The sequence below is a fragment of the Salmo salar genome, chromosome ssa01, assembly GCF_905237065.1.
Source record: "Salmo salar chromosome ssa01, Ssal_v3.1, whole genome shotgun sequence".
NCBI classification, from domain to species: Eukaryota; Metazoa; Chordata; class Actinopteri; order Salmoniformes; family Salmonidae; genus Salmo; species Salmo salar.
Genome location: NC_059442.1, coordinates 124,006,043 through 124,028,351, shown reverse-complemented (window position 1 = coordinate 124,028,351; position 22,309 = coordinate 124,006,043). Strand labels below are relative to the sequence as shown.

At 41.0% G+C, this 22,309-nt stretch overlaps 1 protein-coding gene across 3 annotated transcripts; it reads left to right on the top strand.

Annotated features, from left to right (window-relative positions):
- Positions 1–5,164: 5,164 nt before the first annotated feature.
- LOC106561354 (alpha-synuclein) lies at positions 5,165–22,028 on the top strand. 3 transcript variants are annotated; one of them, XM_014125227.2, is made up of 6 exons: positions 5,165–5,461; positions 6,211–6,355; positions 6,588–6,617; positions 9,189–9,331; positions 14,555–14,632; positions 20,398–22,028. In XM_014125227.2, the coding sequence occupies exons 2-6, from the start codon at positions 6,235–6,237 to the stop codon at positions 20,416–20,418; spliced, it is 393 nt and encodes a 130-aa protein (XP_013980702.2). In that variant the 5' UTR covers positions 5,165–5,461; positions 6,211–6,234; the 3' UTR covers positions 20,419–22,028. The 3 variants fall into 3 exon arrangements, with proteins under 3 accessions (XP_013980702.2, XP_045544122.1, XP_013980692.2); XM_045688166.1 differs by having other exon boundaries at positions 5,165–5,480; positions 6,072–6,355; XM_014125217.2 differs by having other exon boundaries at positions 5,168–5,480.
- The last annotated feature ends 281 nt before the right edge of the window (positions 22,029–22,309 follow it).

Genomic DNA, 22,309 nt, shown 5'->3' with positions numbered 1-22,309 from the left:
GTAGTCTTTAATAGTTGATTCTAAGATTTGTATTTGATCATGTATATGTTTTTGCTCTTTGTTCTTTGTTATAGAGCCAAAAATATTGGAGAAGTGGTTTGTCCATACATCTCCATTTTGGATAGATTTCTTTGTGTTGTTGTTTGTTTAGTGTGTTCCAATTTTCCCAGAAGTGATTAGATTCTGTGGATTCTTCAATTACATTGAGCTGATTTCTGACGTGCTGTTGCTTCTTTTTCCGTAGTGTATTTCTGTATTGTTTTAGTGATTCACCATGGTGAAGGCTCAGATTTTCTGGGTCTCTATGTTTTTGGTTGGATAGGTTTCTCAATTACTTTTTTGCATTCTTCATTAAACCACTTGTCATTGTTGTTAATTTTCTAAGGTTGTCTGTTTTTCAAATATTCTGTTTAGGTTTGCTACTGCCAAATGAACGTTTTGTCTAGGAAGTTGCCTAAAAGGGATTACATTTTCTTTAGGCCAAAGGCAGATGACCTCAGACCTTGTATATTCCAGGATGAGATAGTAAAAGCTTTGTGTTCCATAGTGTCGAGTGTTGTTTTCATGTGGTTTAGGCTCGTACCATTACAGTAGTTGTGAGCAGAGCATGTTGAGCATCTGATACATACCTCTTAGGTAGCAGGATGGGGCTTGGGCGGGTGTATTAGTACAGTATTAGTACAGTATATTAGTTCATATGTGTGAATGTCATGTTGAGGTCCTTGCTGCAAGGGCGGGGGGCATAAGGAGCATAAGACTGATCTAGGGGGTCCTAGGGGGGGCCTATACAGTGTGTGGCTAGGGTTTGTTTGGGGAGGGGTCGACTGGTTGAGGTGGGGATGTGGTTGGGGGTGCTGTGGTCTGGGTCTATGTCCTCTTGGTGTGGATCCTCTTGGTGCAGGTCCTCCGGGGGAGTCTCGCAGTTCTGGGAGGGTGTCATGCTGTTGTAAGGTTCTGGGGCTGCATTTGAGGGTGATGTTCTTCAGGGTCCTGGAAGGGTGAAAGTATTTTCGTGGTAGCAGGGTGGAGATAACCACTTGAGCGTTTGAGAAAGCGGAAAATACTTTTTCAATCACTCCCTTGAGTCCCTTGAGTGCTGTGGCTACCCTTTCCTCATTTGTGCCTGTGTGTATTATGATGTGGCTGTGGGACCCTAGTCGGTCCTCAGACAGCAGCTCCATTGCAAGCCGGGTGTTTGGACACCAGAGTTTAGCTACTTGGTGTTTTGGAAAAAGTTTCCTGTCATCATTGTATTTCCCATTTGAGTCAATGAGGACCACAATCTATGGATTTTGTGTGTCCTCAGTGGGTGTCGGGGTGTTGTCAGCAGAGCTATCCGGTGGGCTGAAAGGGGGGGTGCCTGGAGGGGGAGTCTGTTGGGTTGGTGGATCCTACCTTCTCTGTCCTGTTGAAGTGGGCAGTTGGCTTCTTTGGGGGGATGGCTAGCTCTTTCTCACCTCCTCCTGCAGTGCTCTTAGCTGGGCTGTGTGTTCCTCTGTTAGCTGTGCCATGTGTTCCTCTGTTTTGTATGTCTGTGCTGTCTGGAGCGTGTGGACTAGCTCTCTGAGCTCCACCATGTCTCTCACCAGCTCGGTGAATTCCCTCTCAATGATGGAGGAGCAGTGCAGTTGTGGGACCTGGGTATGTTCGGTCCTGCAGGGGTGACAATCCTCGTCTGCAGGACAGTTTGAAGAGGTTTGATCAGACTCGCTCGGGGTGGGGTGGTCATCACCAAGAAAAAAAGCTTCTCCTGCCATGGTCTCGCTTTGATTCTGTGGAAATCCTTTTGTAAATGTATGAAATAGCCCTGCACCACTGTTCCATAGGTTGACAGAGGATGTCTCAGTGTCCTCATTTTCCAGTATTCTGATTTCCCATGTCACAGTAGGAAGCCATGGAGCAGGGGGCCAAAGAGGCCTCTGCATTTGGGTAGGGGAGGAACCCTGCTGCCATTGATGGGCTCAGGGGCTTCACAGCTCTCACTTCAAACTTCAGTGCCAATTAATGTTGCAGCCGGGTCTGTTCTTTCCTTGCAAGTTTGGTAGCCTTTTAACTTAGCATTCAGTATTTATAAAGTAAAATATCTAGAGATTATTGTAATGTTATTTTACTTCTAGGCTTTTGAAGTAGCTTCAGACTGAACATTACTTACTCAGTTCCAGGTTGGATATCTATTGTGCTTCTTTTGCTGGTTGCTGGTTTGTCAGAAAGTTTGCAGGATAGTCCTTGGCAGTAAGAATCCTTGGTAATAAAAAGTAATATTAGTTTGTAAGTTAGTTAGGGCACATCCCGATTTCCAGGATGTCTCCTGGTGCGACAAACAGCACTGTAGCTCTGCCATCTTCCATCGCAGATGCAGAAGACCACCATAGGCTGATGTGGTGGATTGAGACACATCCCATACAAATAAACTGATATCTCTAGCTGAAACATACTTTTTTTTGTGTGTGTTAATTAGACTCAAGGGGGATTTATTAAAGCCTAACATAATGTAATTACAGTGCCTCAGCAAGTATTTATAACCCTTGACCTATTCCACATTTTCTTGTGTTACAGCCTGAATTCAAAATGGATTAAATATTGTTCTCACCCAACTACACACAATACCGCATAATGACAAAGGTAACAACGTTTCTAGAAATGTTTGCATATTTATTAAAAATGAAATACAGATATATCTCATTTACATATGTATTCACACACTGAGTCAATACTTTGGAGAAGCACCTTTGACAGCAATTACAGCTGTGAGTCTAAGAGCTTTACACACCTGAATTGTGCAACAGTTTCCCATTATTATTTTTAAAATTCTTCAAGCTCTGTCAAATTGGTTGTTGATCATCGCTAGACAACCATTTTCAGGTCTTGCCACGGATCTTCAAGTAGATTCAGGAAAATTCCAGAAAATGATGTCATGGCTTTAGAAGCTTCTGATAAGTTAATTGACATCATTTGAGTCAATTGGAGGTGTAACTGTGGATGTATTTCAAGGCCTACCTTCAAACTCAGTGCCTCTTTGCTTGACATCATGGAAAATGTAAAGAAATCATCCATACAAAAAAATTGTAGACCTCCACAAGTCTGGTTTATCCTTGGGAGCAATTTCGAAACGCCTGAAGGTACCACGTTCATCTGTACAAACAATAGTACACAAGTATAAACACCATGGGTGAAATAAATAATTCTCTCTACTATTATTCTGACATTTCACAATCTTAAAATAAAGTGGTTATCCTAACTGACCTAAGACAGGGAACGTTTACTAGGATTAAATGTCAGGAATTGTGAAAAACTGAGTTTAAATGTATTTGGCTAAGGTGTATGTAAACTTTCGACTTCAACTTTTTACATAACTTTTTTTACTTTTATAAGTGAATTTTAAAATGCAAGCACACGCACGCACAGACGTACATATTCATGCACACACATACACACACACGTCTTCTCAAATCAGCCCTAGTTATGGTCCTCTAATAGTCCTCATGGGTGACGGAAATAAAGAAATGCCAATTTCCTCTGAAATTCACATTTGTCAACAAAGAAGCACTTCTGTTAAACAGACACAGAGGATCGCTCTTGCAACTAAGCTCAGAAAAGAATGGCTAAACATCACAATTACGTCTTTGGAATCGGGTTAGGAATACAAGTGCCTGTTTAATTGATATCAGAGTGGAATATATTCGTTTTTTTCATTTCTTATTCCACAGAAACCAATCTCTATGGCTGTGTCCCAAATTGCACCGTATTCCTTACATAGTGCATAGAGCCCTAGTCAAACTATATAGAGAATAAGGTGCCATTTTGGGACGCATCCTACATTCTCTGTGATGCAACATAAAGGTTGGGAGTTAGAAGACAATATACAGGACATTTTCCATAGGCTTTTTCCCAAGTGTTTGTAGCATTATCTAGAGAGTTTGGTCTTATATGATGTAAGCAATGCTGGGAGGGGAGGAGTGGAGGGAAGACAAGAGGAGATACTGAATGATGTACAGTCAGATGGCCTGGGACTTTGGGGTGAATCCTGTGCAGATTTGGGGAGCCCAAAGTGCACAACTTTAATAACAACACCCTATTCTATCGTAATTCACATCTTCCTATCCTCCTACCATATTTGTAGTGTGGACCGAGAAGATGATGTCTATAAGCTTTGTGCTGAGCTATGATGGTGGCTAACTGAATGCCCAGTTTGCCCAGCCACCCTCCTACTACTGAAGCTTAGACAGAGTGATGTGATAGTCCTGCAGATGCTCACAACAGTCCTTGGAGCCCCTGGCTGCTTATGAGATTGATCCAGCACGCTGTGTGTGTGTGTGTGTGTGTGTGTGTGTGTGTGTGTGTGTGTGTGTGTGTGTGTGTGTGTGTGTGTGTGTGTGTGTGTGTGTGTGTGTGTGTGTGTGTGTGTGTGCAAAAGTGGTCAGTGTAAGTGTGTGTGAGTGTGGTTAGAAACCTGTGACTCAGTGCAGATAGAGTCGGTGCAGAATGGAGGTTGAGCAGCCATCACTTAGCTGTTCAACAGTCTCATTGCTTGGAGATAGAAGCTGTCTCTGAGCCTGTTTGTCCGAGGCCTGATGCTCCGGTACCACTTTCCAGGGGGTAGCGGAGAGAACAGCCCATGGCTGGGGTGGCTGACGTCTTTGGCAATTTTCGGTCCTTACCCAGATCAGGTAAAGTAGCCCATGTACCACAAACAGATCTTCTGTTGGAAAACTTCCATAGCACAACTGTGTTACACGAGTGAGTGAGTGAGTGAGTGAGTGAGTGAGTGAGTGAGTGAGTGAGTGAGTGAGTGAGTGAGTGAGTGAGTGAGTGAGTGAGTGAGTGAGTGAGTGAGTGAGTGAGTGAGTGAGTGAGTGAGTGAGTGAGTGAGTGAGTGAGTGAGTGAGTGAGTGAAGGAGAGACAGAAAGAAAGAGAGGGTGGAGAGAGAGAGACTCCGACTGGGCCCCCAGGGTGGTCCACAGGAAGTGGCGGGGCAGGGGTGGAGGAGGGAGAAAAGTTGGGAGGAGGGCGAGGAGTATGAGGGTGGGGATGAGGGGGGAGGAGATGGCAGAAAACAGAGCGGGAAGATGGGGGGGAGGGAGAGGATGGAGGAAGAAATAAAGGGGAGGGAAGTGGGTGATCAGACACAGATGCTATTTGTGATTACAGTGTTGCATTCATCATCCTCTCCCATGATGCTTGTTATCCATCCAAGATCCACTGTCACCATAACTGATTGAATGAGATGGGTAATGGAGAGGAGAGGGGAGGGGATGTGTGTGGGGCGGCGCACGAGGTGGTGGGATGCAGACAGTAAAGCAGCCATTCTATCTCGAGCTCTCTCAGCATCAGCACCACGGGATTACGAGCTGTCTGCTTCTGAAACGGAGAAGAGTATCGGTTTCAAACCTGCAGGGCGAAATCTAGACAAGGCAACACAAATTTCCGTGTCGAAAGGGGAAGTTGGAAGGCAAATAGCAGGTGCGCAAACAATCCACAGGTTTGTAGCAATTCGAATGCCATTTTTTCAACACCAGTCGATTTTGTTTCATGATTCTTCTCTATGAAAATGTAAGACCGAGCTGGTATCGGAATTGTTCATGATAAAAGTAGGCTTGATGTAGCCATCATACAATTGTCTGAATGGTGAGACACCGTTTCTGGAGGACAGATGTGATGTGTGCTGCCAACAGGTGTGGTAAACTAGTTTTAACCTAGTCGGAATCACCAAGGCTTCTAACGGGAAATACCTGGCTCCTGTTGTCCATAACCATTGTCATGCATGTAAAAGGGAATTGGAATACATGTTAAAGTGTTGCTCCAGAACTTATGTATATATTTCAGCCAGTACTTTTGAATGTAGTGCTCCCTAGCCTAAACGGGTCCCAGTTTTGTGCGTAATACCTCATCCAATTGTGTACGAAGTCATCCATTTCGTATGATACGTTACGTATGATATGTTACGTCCAATTCATGATATGTTACGAATCCAATTCGGATGATATGTTACGAATCCAATTCGTATAATATGTAACAAATCTGTTGCGATTAAGATCCCAGACTGCATCAATAAACCACATTAACCTGCCAGGTCTGTCAAAAGAAAGAACGGCGGGAGGTGGCATTTCTGCAAAACCCTAACCTCCTCCTCCTGCCACCGGTAACCGAGATAGAAGTTCTAGAAGTTCTTCACGGCACTGACTGCACAGCCCGGTTTGACATTTCCACAGCTGTTGCTGTGTCACTTGGACACCATGGACGCGCTAATAAAGGGATTCTCAAAAGCCAAGGACGGGGTCGTGGCAGCAGCGGAGAAGACAAAGCAGGGAGTAACTGGGGCGGCTGAGATGACAAAAGATGGCGTTATCTTTGTCGGTAGGTCTTGACAATTGTAGCCTACATGCTCTTTCCTTATACTTTCTTTTTAATCATTGCTCAGATGTTGAATGTTAAATGTTGCTGAGATGTTGAATGTAAGAAATGATGTATGACCATGGTTAATCAGACAATATAAAGTGATAATTTTATTGAATGACTGTGGTCCCATTGACATCAATGGGATGCTAAATATTTGTCACCTGTCCTTCACGTTTTGTTCTTTTCATAGGCAACAAAACAAAGGATGGAGTCACAACAGGTAGGCTACATGTCACCATTACCAACATTACTCAGTTGAGTACAGGCTTAACTGAATGACAGCAGAGACAGAATACAATATGGAATTTTATTGAATAGTTGGGGTAGGCCTTGTCTCTGAGGAATGGTCCTTAGAACGGGGTTCCGATGATGGGCCTTCAGGTTATTATGCTGGTGGTGCAAAACATCAAGTCAGAGACAGATACGCCCTAGATTTATGCCTATTGGTTGACAGAAAGGGAAGTGATTATTGCACAAGTGACCCCATAGGTTAATCAGCAAGCGTGGTGGAATTGCCTGTGCTATGCTCATTGGATGAAGTTAATAGGTGAATGACAGAGCTTTCAAAACCTGGATTGTGTAACATTTGGCCATTATTATTTTCAAAATTCTCCAAACTCTGTCAAATTTTTGTTGATCATTGCTAGACAACCGTTTTCAAGTCTTGCCATAGATTTTCCTGTAAATTTAAGTCAAAATTGTAACTCAGCCACTCAGGAACATTCACTGTCTTCTTGGTAAGCAACTCCAGTGTAGGTTTGGCTTTGTGTTTTACGTTATTGTCCTGTTGAAAGGGGAATTCATCTCCCAGTGTCTGGTGGAAAGCAGACTGAACCAGGTTTTCCTCTAGGATTTTGCTTGTGCTTAGCTCCATTCCATTTATTTTTTATCATGAAAAACTCCCCAGTCCTAAACGATTACAAGCATACCCATAACATGATGCACCCACCACTTTGCTGGTATATACGGAGAGTGGTACTCAGTAATGTGTTGTATTGGATTTGCCCAAAACATAACACTTTGTATTCAGGACAAAAAGTTCATTGCTTTGCCACATTTTTTGCAGTATTACTTTAATGCCTTGTTAAAAACAGGATGCATGTTTTGAAATATTTTTATTCTGTACAGACTTACTTCTTTTCACTCTGTCAATTAGGTTAGTATTGTGGAGTAACCACGATGTTGTTGACCTATCATCAGTTTTCTCCTATAACAGCCATTAAACTCTGTAACTGTTTTAAAGTCACCATTGCCCTCATGGTGAAATCCCTGAGCGGTTTCCTTCCCCTCCGGCCCGTATCTTTGTAGTGACTGGGTGTATTGATACACCATCCAAAGTGTAATTAATAACTTCACCATGTTCAAAGGAATATTCAATGTCTGCTTTTTATTTTTACCCATCTACCAATAGGTGCCCTTCTTTGCGAGGCATTGGAAAACCTCACTGGTCTTTGTGGTTGAATCTGTGTTTGAAATTCACTGCTCGACTGAGGGACCTTACAGATAATTGTATGTGTGGGGTACAGAGATGAGGTAGTAATACAAAAATAATGTTAAACACTATTTTTGCACACAGAGTGAGTCCATGCAACTTATGTGATTTGTTAAGCAAATGTTTACTCCTGAACTTATTTAGGCTTGCCATTACAAAGGGGTTGAAGACTTATTGACTCAAGACATTTCAGCTTAATTTTTTTTATTATATTTGTAAAAATGTCTAAAACATAATTAATTCCACTTTGACATTATAGGGTATTGTGGGTAGGGCAGTGACCAAAAATCTCAATTTAATCCATTAGAGATTCAGGCTGTAACACAACAAAATGTGGAATAAATGAAGGGGTATGAATACTTTCTGAAGGCACTGGAAGTAAGTGGGTCGTTCCACCAATTCGGGGCCTTTTGAGAAGTGTAACTTAGTCCAAAAAAACATTTGATTTCACCTCATTTTAAAATTCTGTCATAAAGAGCACATGTTTTACCATCTTAAGAAGTTAAATAAAAAAGGACTATAGTAAGTGCCAAATAAATCAAATCAAATTTTATTTGTCACATGCGCTGAATACAACAGGTGTAGACTTTACCATGAAAGGCTTACTTACAAGCCCTTATTTATCTGTAAATAGCCCACCCAACTACCTCATCCCTATATTGTTATTTCTTTTTTTTGCACCTTTGCACCCCAGTATCTCTACTTGCACATTCATCTTCTGCACATCTATCACTCCAGTGTTTTAATTGCTAAATTATAATTATTTTGCCACTATGGCCTATTTATTGCCTTACCTCCCTAATCTTACTGCATTTGCACACACTGTATATAGACTTTTCTATTGTGTTATTGACTGTACGCTTGTTTATTCCATGTGTAACTCTGTGTCGTTTGTGTCGCACTGCTTTGCTCTATCTTGGCCAGGTCGCAGTTGTAAATGAGAACTTGTTCTCAACTGGCCTACCTGGTTAAAGAAAGGTGAAATAAAAAATAAAAAAATTAACCAATAATGCAGTTTTTAAGAAAAAATGAGTCTAGAAAAAAATTACTAAATAAACTAAAGTAATAAAAAAAAGTAACACAATAAAATAACAATAACAAGTTGACCATTTCTTCTTAAATCAGCCATAAATTCCCTTGTGACTGGGAATGGTAGCTTGTTTTTCATAAATGACTGTCAAAGCAACAAAATAACTAGAGCTTTACAACACAGGTGAAACTTGGAGAAATGTTGAGATTAAGTGGGTTAAAATCTTCCTAGAAGTGACCCCCACATATGTTCTCTCTCTTTCCCTGTAGTTGCAGGTAAAACAGTGTCTGGAGTTTCCCAGGTGGGCGGGGCCATGGTGACAGGTGTGACAGCAGTGGCCCACAGGACTGTGGAGGGGGCGGGGAATATTGCTGCTGCGACCGGATTGGTCAAGAAAGACCCAGCCAAACAGGTGAGAACCTGAGATACCTGACACATACTTCTACCTTGTTCAATATTTGATACCCTCCCTTACACAAACACTTTACAGCTCTCTATCTCTTAGTTTTAGCTCTACCTCTCTCTTACACAACATTTAAATTGAGATGAATGACAAACAGGTGGGGGTTACTTTTTATTCTTATACACATATACAGTGCATTCGGAAAGTTTTCAGACCCTTTGACTTTTTCCACATTTTGTTACGTTACAGCCTTATTGTAATATTGGTCATTTTTTCCCCCTCAATCAACACACAATACCCCATTATGACAAAGCAAAAAACATATATATATATATTTGTTTTTTGCAAAAATAATTATTACCAAAATGTAATATCATATTTACATACGTATTCAGACCCTTCACTCAGTACTTTGTTGAAGCACCTTTGGCAGCAATTATAGCCTTGAGTGTTCTTGGGTATGATGCTTCATGCTTGGCACACCTGTTTTTGGGGAGTTTCTCCCATTTCTCTCTGCAGATCCTCTCAAGCTCTGTCTGGTTGGATGGGGAGCGTTGCTGCACAGCAATTTTCAGGTCTCTCCAGAGGTGTTTGATCGGGTTCAAGTCTGGACTCTGGCTGGGCCACTCAAGGACATTCAGAGACTTGTCCCGAAGCCACTCCTTCGTTGTCTTGGCTGTGTGCTTAGGGTCATTGTCCTGTTGGAAGGTGAAGCTTCGCCCCAGTCTGAGGTCCTGAGCGCTCTGGAGCAGGTTTTCATCAAGGATCTCTCTGTACTTTGCTCCGTTCATCTTTCCCTCGATCCTGACTAGTCTCCCAGCCCCTGCCACTAAAAAACATCCCCACAACATGATGCTACCACCAACATGCTTCACCGTAGGGATTGTGTCAGGTGTCCTCCAGACGTGACGCTTGGCATTCAGGCCAAATAGTTAAATCTTGGTTTCATCAGACCAGAGAATCTTGTTTCTCATAGTCTGAGAGTCTTTAGGTGTCTTTTGGCAAACTCCAAGTGAGCTGTCATGAAGAGTGGCTTCCATCTGGTCACTCTACCATAAAGGCCTGATTGGTGGAGTGCTGCAGAAATGGTTGTCCTTCAAGAAAGTTCTCCCAACTCTGGTGCTCTGTCAGAGTGACCATCGGGTTCTTGGTCACCTCCCTGACCAAGGCCCTTTTCCCCGATTGCTCAATTTGGCCAGATCTAGGAAAAAGCTTGATGGTTTCAAACTTCTTCCATTTAAGAATGATTGAGGCCACTGTGTTCTTGGGGTTTTGCTCTGACATGCACCGTCAACTGTGGGACCTTACAAAGACAGGTGTGTGCCTTTCCAAATCATGTCCAATCAATTGAATTTACCACAAGTGGACTCCAATCAAGTTGTAGAAACATCTTGAGGATGATCAATAGAAACAGGATGAACCTGAGCTCAATTTCTATTCTCATAGCAAAGGGTCTGAATACTTATGTAAATAAGGTATTTCTGTAGTTTATTTTTAATACGTTTGTTAACATTTATAAAAACCTGTTTTTGCTTTGTCATTGTGGTGTATTGTGTGTAGATTGATGAGGGAAAAATAATAATTTCATCAATTTTAGAATAAGGCTGTAACGTAACAAAATGTGCAAAAAGTCAAGGGGTCTGAATACTTTCCAAATGCACTGTAAGAGAGAAAACAGAAGCAACCGTTGCTATTCATTTTGGTCTTGATACTGACATTTCATCAGAACCTATTGCCATCTGAATGCTGTCCTTTCCTTTCAGCACAGCATTTTTCAACCATTTTATATGTGACAGCTAATTCACTTCTCTTTCCCCCCTGTCAAATGGAGCCTGACCTTGAGTCCTCTGGCTTGTTGCTTTTTCCTTTCTTCTCCTCTTCCTCCGGCGTTCTTAGTTTTCTGTCATAAAAAGCAGGATGGATTCTCACTTGTCTGTCTGAAGGTCTGTTTATATAAAGGCAGAGAAAGATCCAGACAGACAGACAATTTGCAGCCCTGATGGTCTCTGAAGATGAAAAATGGATTGTCTCTCTTTCAAAACAAAACTGAACCGAATCTTGGATATATAAAAGTAAAGCTTGCCTGCAATGCTGGCCTTGTAGTAGTAGTGATGATTCATCTTCAAACCAACAGCAGAGCAACAGGGTTTCCTCAGTCTGCCCTTCCGTGTTCTTCCAATTAAAGGGACAATCTGCAATATGTACTGCTGTTCAAATGGTCAATTCAATGAATGACAAACACCCATTGGTTCTTGAGGGAAAAAAACTTGCCTCAAGGGTTTAGTAGAACTGAACTCAATCTATGCATTTGAGAATGGTTGCATTTCTCCAGCCCCATCCCTCAGCTTTATAGCAAAACAAGTGGAGGGGCTGCCATTTGTATGAAAAACAAATGACAGATTGTTGCTTTAACAGTGTTCATCTGCCAGGTGAATTAGCCACCCCAAAGCACCCTGCTGACGTCACAGGTACTCAGCACTCATTACATTCATTATCTGTATAGTGTCCTTACACACACACACTGGAATTATTATTAGGAAAAAATCAATGACATCAATCAGAGAGAAAATCTCACTAATTAGAAAAATAACTTTAGCTGCCTTCCTCCTTTGCCTTTGTTTGTTTATGACTAGATTAATAAATTGTTACATGACACACACACACACACACACATCCACACACACAGAGATTAATATAGTGTTAAATGGGGACAACATTCTAGAGGGATTATACAATTAGGCTGTGGTTATGCTACTGAGAGGAAGTTATAAACAAATAGAATCTCCCTGGGCAGAGAAGAGAACAGTCTATTGCTCAATCGAAGGTTTGTTGAGGAGCTCCTACTGTATGTCCTTAACTTGTAGATTTTAGGATTTAGAATTTAATGACAGACTGTTAACGTAAATATTAAACAAATCGAGTAGCTGGCCAGTGTCCGCACAAGATTTGGTTCTGGGTTCCAAGATCAAGGACTTCATAACGATAATTACCTACACACACCCAGAATTGCTACTGATGAATAAGATAAAGTATTGGAATTTTTTGCTGCAAAAAGAATACATATTTTGGTCTGGACAGGAGGCAATGCCTTTGAACCACTCTGGTAATCAGAGTAATGTTTTCAGTATTATTTTTCAGCCAATTACAATTTTTGTTTTTCTCTGTTAATCGTCTGTGTGTCGACACAAACCCCTGTCCATTTGATTTGTTTTGAAAGAGGTTTGATTGTGGCATTTGCTGTGGCCATTGATTGGCTACCTAGCGGTTTGGGTTTCTTGAAATGATTAGCAGAATAGAAAATAGCGCAGTAGAGACAGTATTTATTGGCCACAGTGGGTGTTGAGAGATGCTGTGTGGTGTGCTTCTTTCTATGTATGTGTGTGTGTGTTTCTGGCTGTGCTGCGTGAACAGATGGAGACGCGGTGGGCGGTGTTAAATGAAATGGCAGGAGGAGAGGGCACAAACACACACCTACACACACACATACAGGAGGAGAGGGCATGGTAATTGCTCTAAGGTTGTCAGCTGGTAGCCATGTCACACACACACACACACACACACACACACTGGGAGATGAGTGGAGCTGTATGTGTCACCTGCCTGTATCTTATTAAAGGTCACACCAATGACAAGCTCCAATAAATGCCTTGTATTGTAGCATAGAACATGCACATGGATCAAGAAGCAATTTAATGTAATAGGTTTGTTTTCCACAGCCTGCAACTGTTAGCACGCTTGTCATTACCAACAAGAGGAATACACTGAGTGTACAAAACATTAGGAACACCTTCCTAATATTGAGTTGGACCCCCTTTTGGCATCAGAACAGCCACCGTTCGTCGAGGCATAGCCACTACAAGGTATCGAAAGCTTTCCACAGGGATCCTGGCCCATGTTGAATCCAATGCTTCCCACAGTTGTGTCAAGTTGGCTCAATGGACATTGGGTGGTGGACCATTCTTGATACACATGGGAAACTGTGCGTGAAAAACCCAGTAGCGTTGCAGTTCTTGACACACTAAAACCGGTGAGTTTGGCACCTACTACCATACCCCGTTCAAAGGTACTTAAATATTTTGTCTTGCCCATTCACCCTCTGAATGGCACCCATACACAATCCATGTCTCAATTGTCTCAAGGCTTAAAACGTATTCTTTAACCTCCACCGGATTTCCCAGGACATAGACATGTCTTATATGGGCAGAAAGCTTAAATTATTGTTAATCTAACTGCACTGTCCAATTTACAGTATATATTACAGTTAAAAATACCACGTTTGAGGAGAGTACACAACAACAAAAAAACGTTTTTCATGGCAACTGGTTTGATACATTCACCTCTGAAGGTAAATAATGTACTTACATTCAGTAATATTGCTCTGATTTGTCATCCTGAGGGTCCCAGAGATAAAATGTAGCATAGTTTTGTTTAATAAAATACATTTTTATATTCAAATGTAGGAACTGGGTTCTACAGTTTGAACCCCTGCTGTGTCTGGCTCCACACCCACCCCGCCCAGCCATCTAGATGTGTGAAAGTTAGTGTATAAGCTTACATTTTGCATTACCATATCATTGTTGTTTCTCTATAATTATTTACATGAAAATGTATCAATTGACCAATTCGGCACATTTGGGCAGACTTGATACAAAATATTGTCCAGTATTGAAATGCTGGATCAATCTGAAATGTTGCACACACACTGCTGCCATCTATTGGGCAAAATCTAAATTGCGCCTAAACTGCAATAATACACTATGGGCTTTGTCTTGCGTTTCAAAGATGATGGAACAAAAAATAAAAAAATATATATATTTTATTTTGTATTATCTTTTACCAGATCTAATGTGTTATATTCTCCCACATTAATTTCACATTTCCACAAACTTCAGTGTTTCCTTTCAAATGGTATCAAGAATATGCATGTCCTTGCTTCAGGCCCTGAGCTACAGGCAGTTAAATTTGGGTATGTAATTTTAGGTGAAAAAAAAAAAGGTTCCGATCCTCCCTTTCATCATACACTGACTGAAGTGGATTTAACAGGTGACATCAATAAGGGATCCTAGCTTTCACCTGGATTCATCTGGTCAGTCTATGTCATGGAAAGAGCAGGTGTTTGTAATGTTTTGTGTGTACAGCAACCAACTAACAAAAGTTGTCATTGTCTAATGTGGATATTTCCAACACTTCCCCACTGTTGACCTGGTCAGTGAATGTGTGTTATTATTACAGGATGAAGATGCTATGTCTAAAGACTCACCTATTAAGGAGTCACCAGTGGACCCAGAGGGTGGTGATACTGCTGCAGAGGTAGGATATTTACCTATGCTTATAACATCTTCTAGAGCAGTGGCTCCCAACCTTTTTTAAACCGTGGCACACCTTGTTTTAAAAACAATCGAGATAAAACAGTCAAGATTAGGAAAAGTTTTGGGGCACACCTGAGAGTAGGGATGTGAAGAGGTCTTCACGGGTCCAAAAAAGTTGGACCCGTTCCGAAATGGATCTATGGCTTTCCCACCCAACCCGATATGCATAAATATAACATTTATAAACTGAGACCCGTTCCGAATGGACCCGAGGGTTGTCAGACCCATTCCGAAAAGACTTGTGGAAAACAGACCCTAACAGACCCATGATGGTTCAGATCAAAGAGACCCTTTCAGATCCGAGAGTAGAAAGAGAGAGAAAGAAACTTCCGACTGGGCGCTGCCAGCGCCATCAATAAACAAGTGATAGTGGCCAAATGATCCACAGTTACTTATGTGTCCTTAAACTGCCTATAAGAAATATCAAAACAACAATTTATTGTGTTTCGATGTTCAAAACTTTATAGACTATTGTTGTATTGGTTTTTACTTTCCTAAAACAATAATTGTCCACCTGATTTGAACGCTAAATGCATCAGGGCATTGTATGCATATACAGTTGAAGTTGGAAGTTTACATACACCTTAGTCAAATCTATTAAACTCAGTTGTTCACAATTCCTGACATTTAATCCTAGTAAAGATTCCCTGTCGTAGGTCAGTTAGGATCACCACTGTATTTTAAGAATGTGAAATGTCAGAATAATAGTAGAGAGAATGATTTATTTCAGCTTTTATTTATTTCATCACATTCCCAGTGGGTCAGAAGTTTACATACACTCAATTAGTATTTAGTAGCATTGCCTTTAAATTGTTTAACTTGGGTCAAACGTTTTGGGTAGGCTTCAACAAGCTTCCCCCAATAAGTTGTGTGAATTTTGGCCCATTCCTCCTGACAGAGCTGGTGGAACTGAGTCAGGTTTGTAGGCCTCCTTGCTCGTATACGCTTTTTCAGTTCTGCCCACACATTTTCTATTGGATTGAGGTCCGGGCTTTGTGATGGCCACTTTGTTGTCCTGAAGCCATTTGCCACAACTTTGGAAGTATGCTTGGGGTCATTGTCCATTTGGAAGACCCATTTGCGACCAAGCTTTAACGTCCTGACTGATGTCTTGAGACGTTGCTTCAATATATCCACTTACTTTTCCTCCCTCATGATGCCATCTATTTTGTGAACTGCACCAGTCCCTCCGGCAGCAAAGCATGTGTCTGCGTGCGCCATCGCACGCAAGTTGATTTTGTTCACCCACACCAGATGCGATCAGGACACGCAGGTTGAAATATTAAAACAAACTCTGAACCAATTATATTAATTTGGGAAGAGGTCAAAAAGCATTAAACATTTATGGCATTTTAGCTAGCTAGCTTACTGTTGCTAGCTAATTTGTCCTGGTGTACAAACATTGGGTTCTTCTTTTACCTGAAATGCACAAGTTCCTCTACTCTGACAATTAATCCACAGATAAAACGGTAAACCAAATTTGTTTCTCATCATCTCTCCTCCTTCCTTCAGGCTTCTTTTTCTTCTTTGGACTTTATATAGTGGTTGGCAACCAACTTTACTGCATTACTACAACTGACCGGAGTGTGTGTAACAGATGTAAATCGTTCTCTCCTTGCATTGTGTTTTGTCCAAATAAGTCACATCAGCCAGTGGTCCCAGTTGAGCATCATTTATTTCTGTTGCTGTTGTTAAATAGGAAACAGCACGTTAGTTGTGCAGGGCTTAACGGTATTGATGGCTGTCGATGGCAAAATCCGTTACATCACATTTTCATACTGGGCGAACAAAATACAGAAATACAATACAAAATATAACATGTGTAAATACCTGTTGTTAAATAGGAAACAGCACGTTAGTTGTGCAGGGCTTAACGGTATTGATGGCTGTTGATGGCAAAATCTGTAGCATGAAGACAACTGTGTTAACAGTACAATACAAACACCTCATAGATGCTATAACTTCAATTTCTCAAACATATGACTATTTTACACCATTTTAAAGACAAGACTCTCGTTAATCTAACCACACTGTCCGATTTCAAAAAGGCTTTACAGCGAAAGCAAAACATTAGATTATGTCAGGAGCAAAGCAAGCATATATGTCACAAAAACCAAAACCACAGCTAAATGCAACACTAACCTTTGATGATCTTCATCAGATGACACTCCTAGGACATTATGTTATACAATACATGCATGTTTTGTTCATTCAAGTTCATATTTATATCAAAAACCAGTTTTTTATATTAGCATGTGATGTTCAGAACTAGCATACCCACCGCAAACTTCCGGTGAATTTACTTAATTACTCACGATTAACGTTCACAAAATACATAACAATTATTTAAGAATTATAGATACAGAACTCCTTTATGCAATCGCGGTGTCAGATTTTAAAATAGCTTTTCGGCGAAAGCACATTTTGCAATATTCTGAGTAGATAGCCCGGCCATCACGGCTAGCTAATTTGACACCCACCAAGTTTGGCCCTCACCAAACTCAGATATACTATAAGAAAAATTGGATTACCTTTGCTGTTCTTCGTCAGAATGCACTCCCAGGACTTCTACTTCAACAACAAATGTTGTTTTGGTTCCAAATAATCCATAGTTATATCCAAATACCGTTTTGTTCGTGCGTTCAGGTCAGTATCCGAAGGGTGACGTGCGAGCGCATTTCGTGACAAAAAAAATCGAAATATTCCATTACCGTACTTCGAAGCATGTCAAACGCTGTTTAAAATCAATTTTTATGCGATTTTTCTCGTAAAATAGCGATAATATTCCAACCGGGCGACGTTGTATTCATTCAAAGAGAGAAAGAAAAACATGGAGAATTCACATGAACGCGCATCTCCAGTGTCACTGTTCTCAGCCTGACCACTCACAAAATCTCCTGCTGTTTTTCGCCCAGAGACTGGAGAGACGTCATTCCACTTTCTGGCGCCTTCTGAGAGCCAATGGAAGCCTTAGAAAATAACCACCCACAAAACACAAGTGAAACAAACCTCAACTAAATATGGCCTCCAATTAGAGACAACGACAACCAGCTGCCTCTAATTGGAGGTCCTACCAAAAACCCAACATAGAAATAGAAAACTAGATTTAAACATAGAAATAGAAAACATAGAACCTAAACCAAAAACACCAAAACACACAAAACGAACACCCCCTGCCACGCCCTGACCAAACTACAATGACAATTAACCCCTTTTACTGGTCAGGACGTGACAGAATGCTTGAACATTAAATACACTTTTCTTTAGAGGTAAGTGGAAACATAACCAACCCTGTTACATGTGGACCACAGATCATCTTTCAATCACCCACGTTGTTATATGCGCCAGCTAGGCAGAAGTTTGTTGACGCATGCGAGCAGTGTGGGTGCAATGACTGAATAACATGTACGTGACGCGAGCAGTGTGGTCAGCATGTAACCACCCTTTGATAAACTGAATCAGGTTAGATACAACTGGGTTTGGAGCGAAAACCTACAGGAGGGCAACTCTCCAGGAACAGGATTCGAGAGCCCTGCTTTGATCTTTTGTGACAATCAAACCAATATTTCAGTCTCAAACTGAGTCATTAGCAAGGTTTCCATCCAAATTGCGACAGATTTTCATGCAAATATTCAAAAATCTTCATAAAACAAGATGCACATTTTCCCACCCGTGATGTGTTTGCATCAAACTTACTTTTAGTGGATAAAAGGCTGTGCGTTATAACATAACGTTAGTGCACATAGGGGATGCGAGTCACGTAGTGTACATAGATTCCCAGGTACCGAATGAAAAATACATGTTAAATGGCATACCATCGCATTTTCAACTCTACTGATGGTTTTGCCACAACAACTGTTTCGTTATATAGAAAATGTGCCCACTCTGGTCTTGGCACATGTGCTCTATCCAACATTTCGCAGATACAATGCGGGTAGGCTACCCACATTATGAGATTAATATGGATAAGAGCGATATTATTTGTATTTGTCAAACGGCAGCCAAGCTTCAATCATCACGTCACCAGAATAAGACTCTAGATATTTATTGGAAAGGACCATCAAGCTCATCACCATGCACTTTCACCACCCCTTGAAGTCCATCATCATTTATTTAATCTGTAGCCTAATAAACTGCGTGCTTTCCCGAGTCTTAGTGGGAGGACTACACAACATATCATCGCATCACTCCAAGTTTGTTTCACATAAAGGGGTTTCCACCGCCATTTCTCGTAGAATTAATTTTACAGACACAAAAAGACCCCACCATGTCGAATGAACACATTTTCTGACGGCATTTATAAAACTGCAATGGCATTTCATGTTTCTGTTAGCCCTGTCGTGACATTTTCATGAGTCAGGAAATTCATCCATATGAAATGGTTGGATGGAAGCATGGTTAGTGCATCAGCAATTAATGGTTTACTCCTCATCATCCTCCCCTTTTTAGATAGTCATCCTTTTCCATGTTTCATTCATCAGATTGTTTTGCATGGGTTTTTGTGTTAAATTGTTTATTTTGGCTGTTAAGAAGGGTGAGGTTCCCATTTCCTCACAAGAAGTCATTTTGGGTTCCATCCACCATCATCATGATCCATCAGCACCATGTATGTATATGATATGATTTGTTAATTAATCTTATTTTTAACATTATGTACAAATAGGGTAATACTTTACCTTAAGTTACCCTAATACCTATGTAACTACACATTAGGTGACCCTTGTATTTCATTTTTGCATTGTCTCTATGCACACTCACAGGACTCTAAACACTCACGCACACTGACACTCCAACACACACACACGTTTTTCCTGACTCTACACACACGTACTGACATACAATCATAATTTACACTGAGTGTAAAAAACATTAGGAACACCTGCTCTTTCCATGACAGACTGACCAGGTGAATCAAGGTGAAAGCTCTGGTCCTTATTGATGTCACCTGTTAAATCCACTTCAGTCAGTGTAGATGTGTTAAAATGGTCGACCACCCAAAGGACATCCAGCCAATTTGACACAACTGTGGGAAGTACTGGAGTCAACATGGGCCAGCATCCCTGTAAAGTGCTTGCGATACCTTGTAGCGGGCGTCATAGTAAATAAGAATTTGTTCTTAACTGACTTGCCTAGTTAAATAAAAGTTACTTTTTAAAAAGAAATAGAGTCCATGTCCTGACGAATTGAGGCTGTTCTGAGGGCAAAAGGAAGTGCAACTCAATATTAAGAAGGTGTTCCTATTGTTTTTTACTCCCAGTGTACGCTGCTGTTGATCATATATCCTGATACCTAGTCACCTTACACCTATACACATCTACCTCTACGACTCCAGTATTCCTGCACATTGTAAATATGGTATTTGGAACTGACACTGTATATAGCTTCTAACTTTCTGGTGCACTTCTTATTTCTTATTTTTATTTCTTGTGTGTTTTTGTTCTACCTTTTGTTATTTTTAGTGCTACATTGATATTGATTACTGCATTGTTGTGTTTGGAGCTTGCAAAAAAGGCATTCCACTGTGCTTGTACACGTGACATTAAAACGTGAAACGTGAAATAACTTTAGTAACATTGTATTAACATGTAGTTACATAGTAACTGCTTTGTAGATGGGAATAGAGTTCAGTGTTATCAGTTGTTACTCAAGTGGGAAAATAATTTCATTATAATTCTAAAAGTAACCTCTCCCACTCTGTACTTGCAGGAGGATTCCGATGGCTATTAGAAGTACAGCACTGTCAACTGCCTCATCTCAGAACAATCCAGAACTACTGTAACAATCCAGAATCAATTATCAAAACATTCCATGTCACCCTGCCAAGTCCGGTCGTGCCTCGTTGTGTTCCTTAATGGAGTCTGTGCCATGTGTGTGTGTATGACTGCGTGTGTGTATGTATTAGTGTGTGTGTAACGTGTGTATGAGTGTGTCTTAATGCTTAGTGGGTGTACGCAAGTGTGTGTGTGTGTGCGTCAGTGTGTGCGTCAGTGTGTGTGTGTGTGTGTGTGTGTGTGTGTGTGTGTGTGTGTGTGTGTGTGTGTGTGTGTGTGTGTGTGTGTGTGTGTGTGTGTGTGTGTGTGTGTGTGTGTGTGTGTGTGTGTGTGTGTGTGTGTGTGTGTGTGTGTTCTGGAGTCTCAGTCAGTCAGTCCTGAGTGGGGTCTATGTGCCCTTCTGGTCCAGCTGTCATCTTCAGTAACTCCCTCCCACTAAGGCAGCCACCTGGACACAGAAGGGACTACCTTTATGTTCTGTCTATCTGTCTGTGGACTTTGTGGCTTTGAAGTAAATACAAATACTGTATACAGGACTGTGTCCACCCACTCTGCTCAGAGTGGGGGAAAATGCGCTTTGGTGATGAAATGTCACTTCCTTATGTTATAAAATAAATTATACCAAGAAAAATATGATTATTCATGTTCTGAATTGTTCAGTGGTGCATTTCTCTAACATATCACTAATGATATCCAAAAAGTCGGATTTCCTAACCTAATGCAGCCAATAATAAGCACAGCACTCTGTTGACATAGCAAGTTTCTCGTAACTACTTGAGGATTTTACATTTTTTGGTGGTCGTCCTAAAACTTGTTTCCGCAGGTTGCAAAAAAGCTAAATTAGCATGACAAGCTGAATTAAATGTAAAAGGCTTTGAAAATAAAAAAGCTTGGTATACGCTCAGTGCTCTGTTGACATTTCACAGATGTACACTTGTTTTTGTGAGAAATGAAAAAAATATATAAAAGGAATTTTGAATTAATATGAATATGAAGCATATACTAAAATATGACAACATGTCTCAAAATCAATATCCATATTACCTTGATTGTTTTATGTCCTGCGGATTCGAGAAGAATGACGACGAGTTCAATGGAAAAGTGAGCCTGTCAGGTAGCCAGTAGCCTTAATTCTTGCACAGAATCCAACCTAGTTGATTGCGATGCAATTTTCCTGATTTTTTTTACCCCTTTTTCTCTGGCCTCCACTGATTTAGTCACCTTAATTCTAGCCATCCTAGAAGGGTAATAACTCCAATAACTTTTGAACTGAGTATAATTGAGACATGAGATTTGGATCTCCACTGATTTTCTTAAAGGATTATCTACACAATTAACATTATTTTTACCCATTGGTCAAAAGATGGGTTTTTGATTGAACACCCTAGATATAAACTCAGCAAAAAAAAGAAACGTTGTCTCACTGTCAACTGCGTTTATTTTCACCAAACTTAACATCTGTTAATATTTGTGTGAACATAACAAGATTCAACAACTGAAACATAAACTGAACAAGTTCCACAGACATGTGACTAACAGAAATTGAATAATGTGTCCCTGAACAAAGGGGGGGGGGGTCAAAATCAAAAGTAACAGTCAGTATCTGGTGTGACCACCAGCTGCATTAAGTACTGCAGTGCATCTCCTCCTCATGGACTGCACCAGATTTGCCAGTTCTTGCTGTGAGATGTTACCCCACTCTTCCAGCAAGGCACCTGCAAGTTACCGGACATTTCTGGGGGGGAATGGCCCTAGCCCTCACCCTCTGATCCAAGTGGTCCCAGACATGCTCAATGGGATTGAGATCCGGGCTCTTCGCTGGCCATGGCAGAACACTGACATTCCTG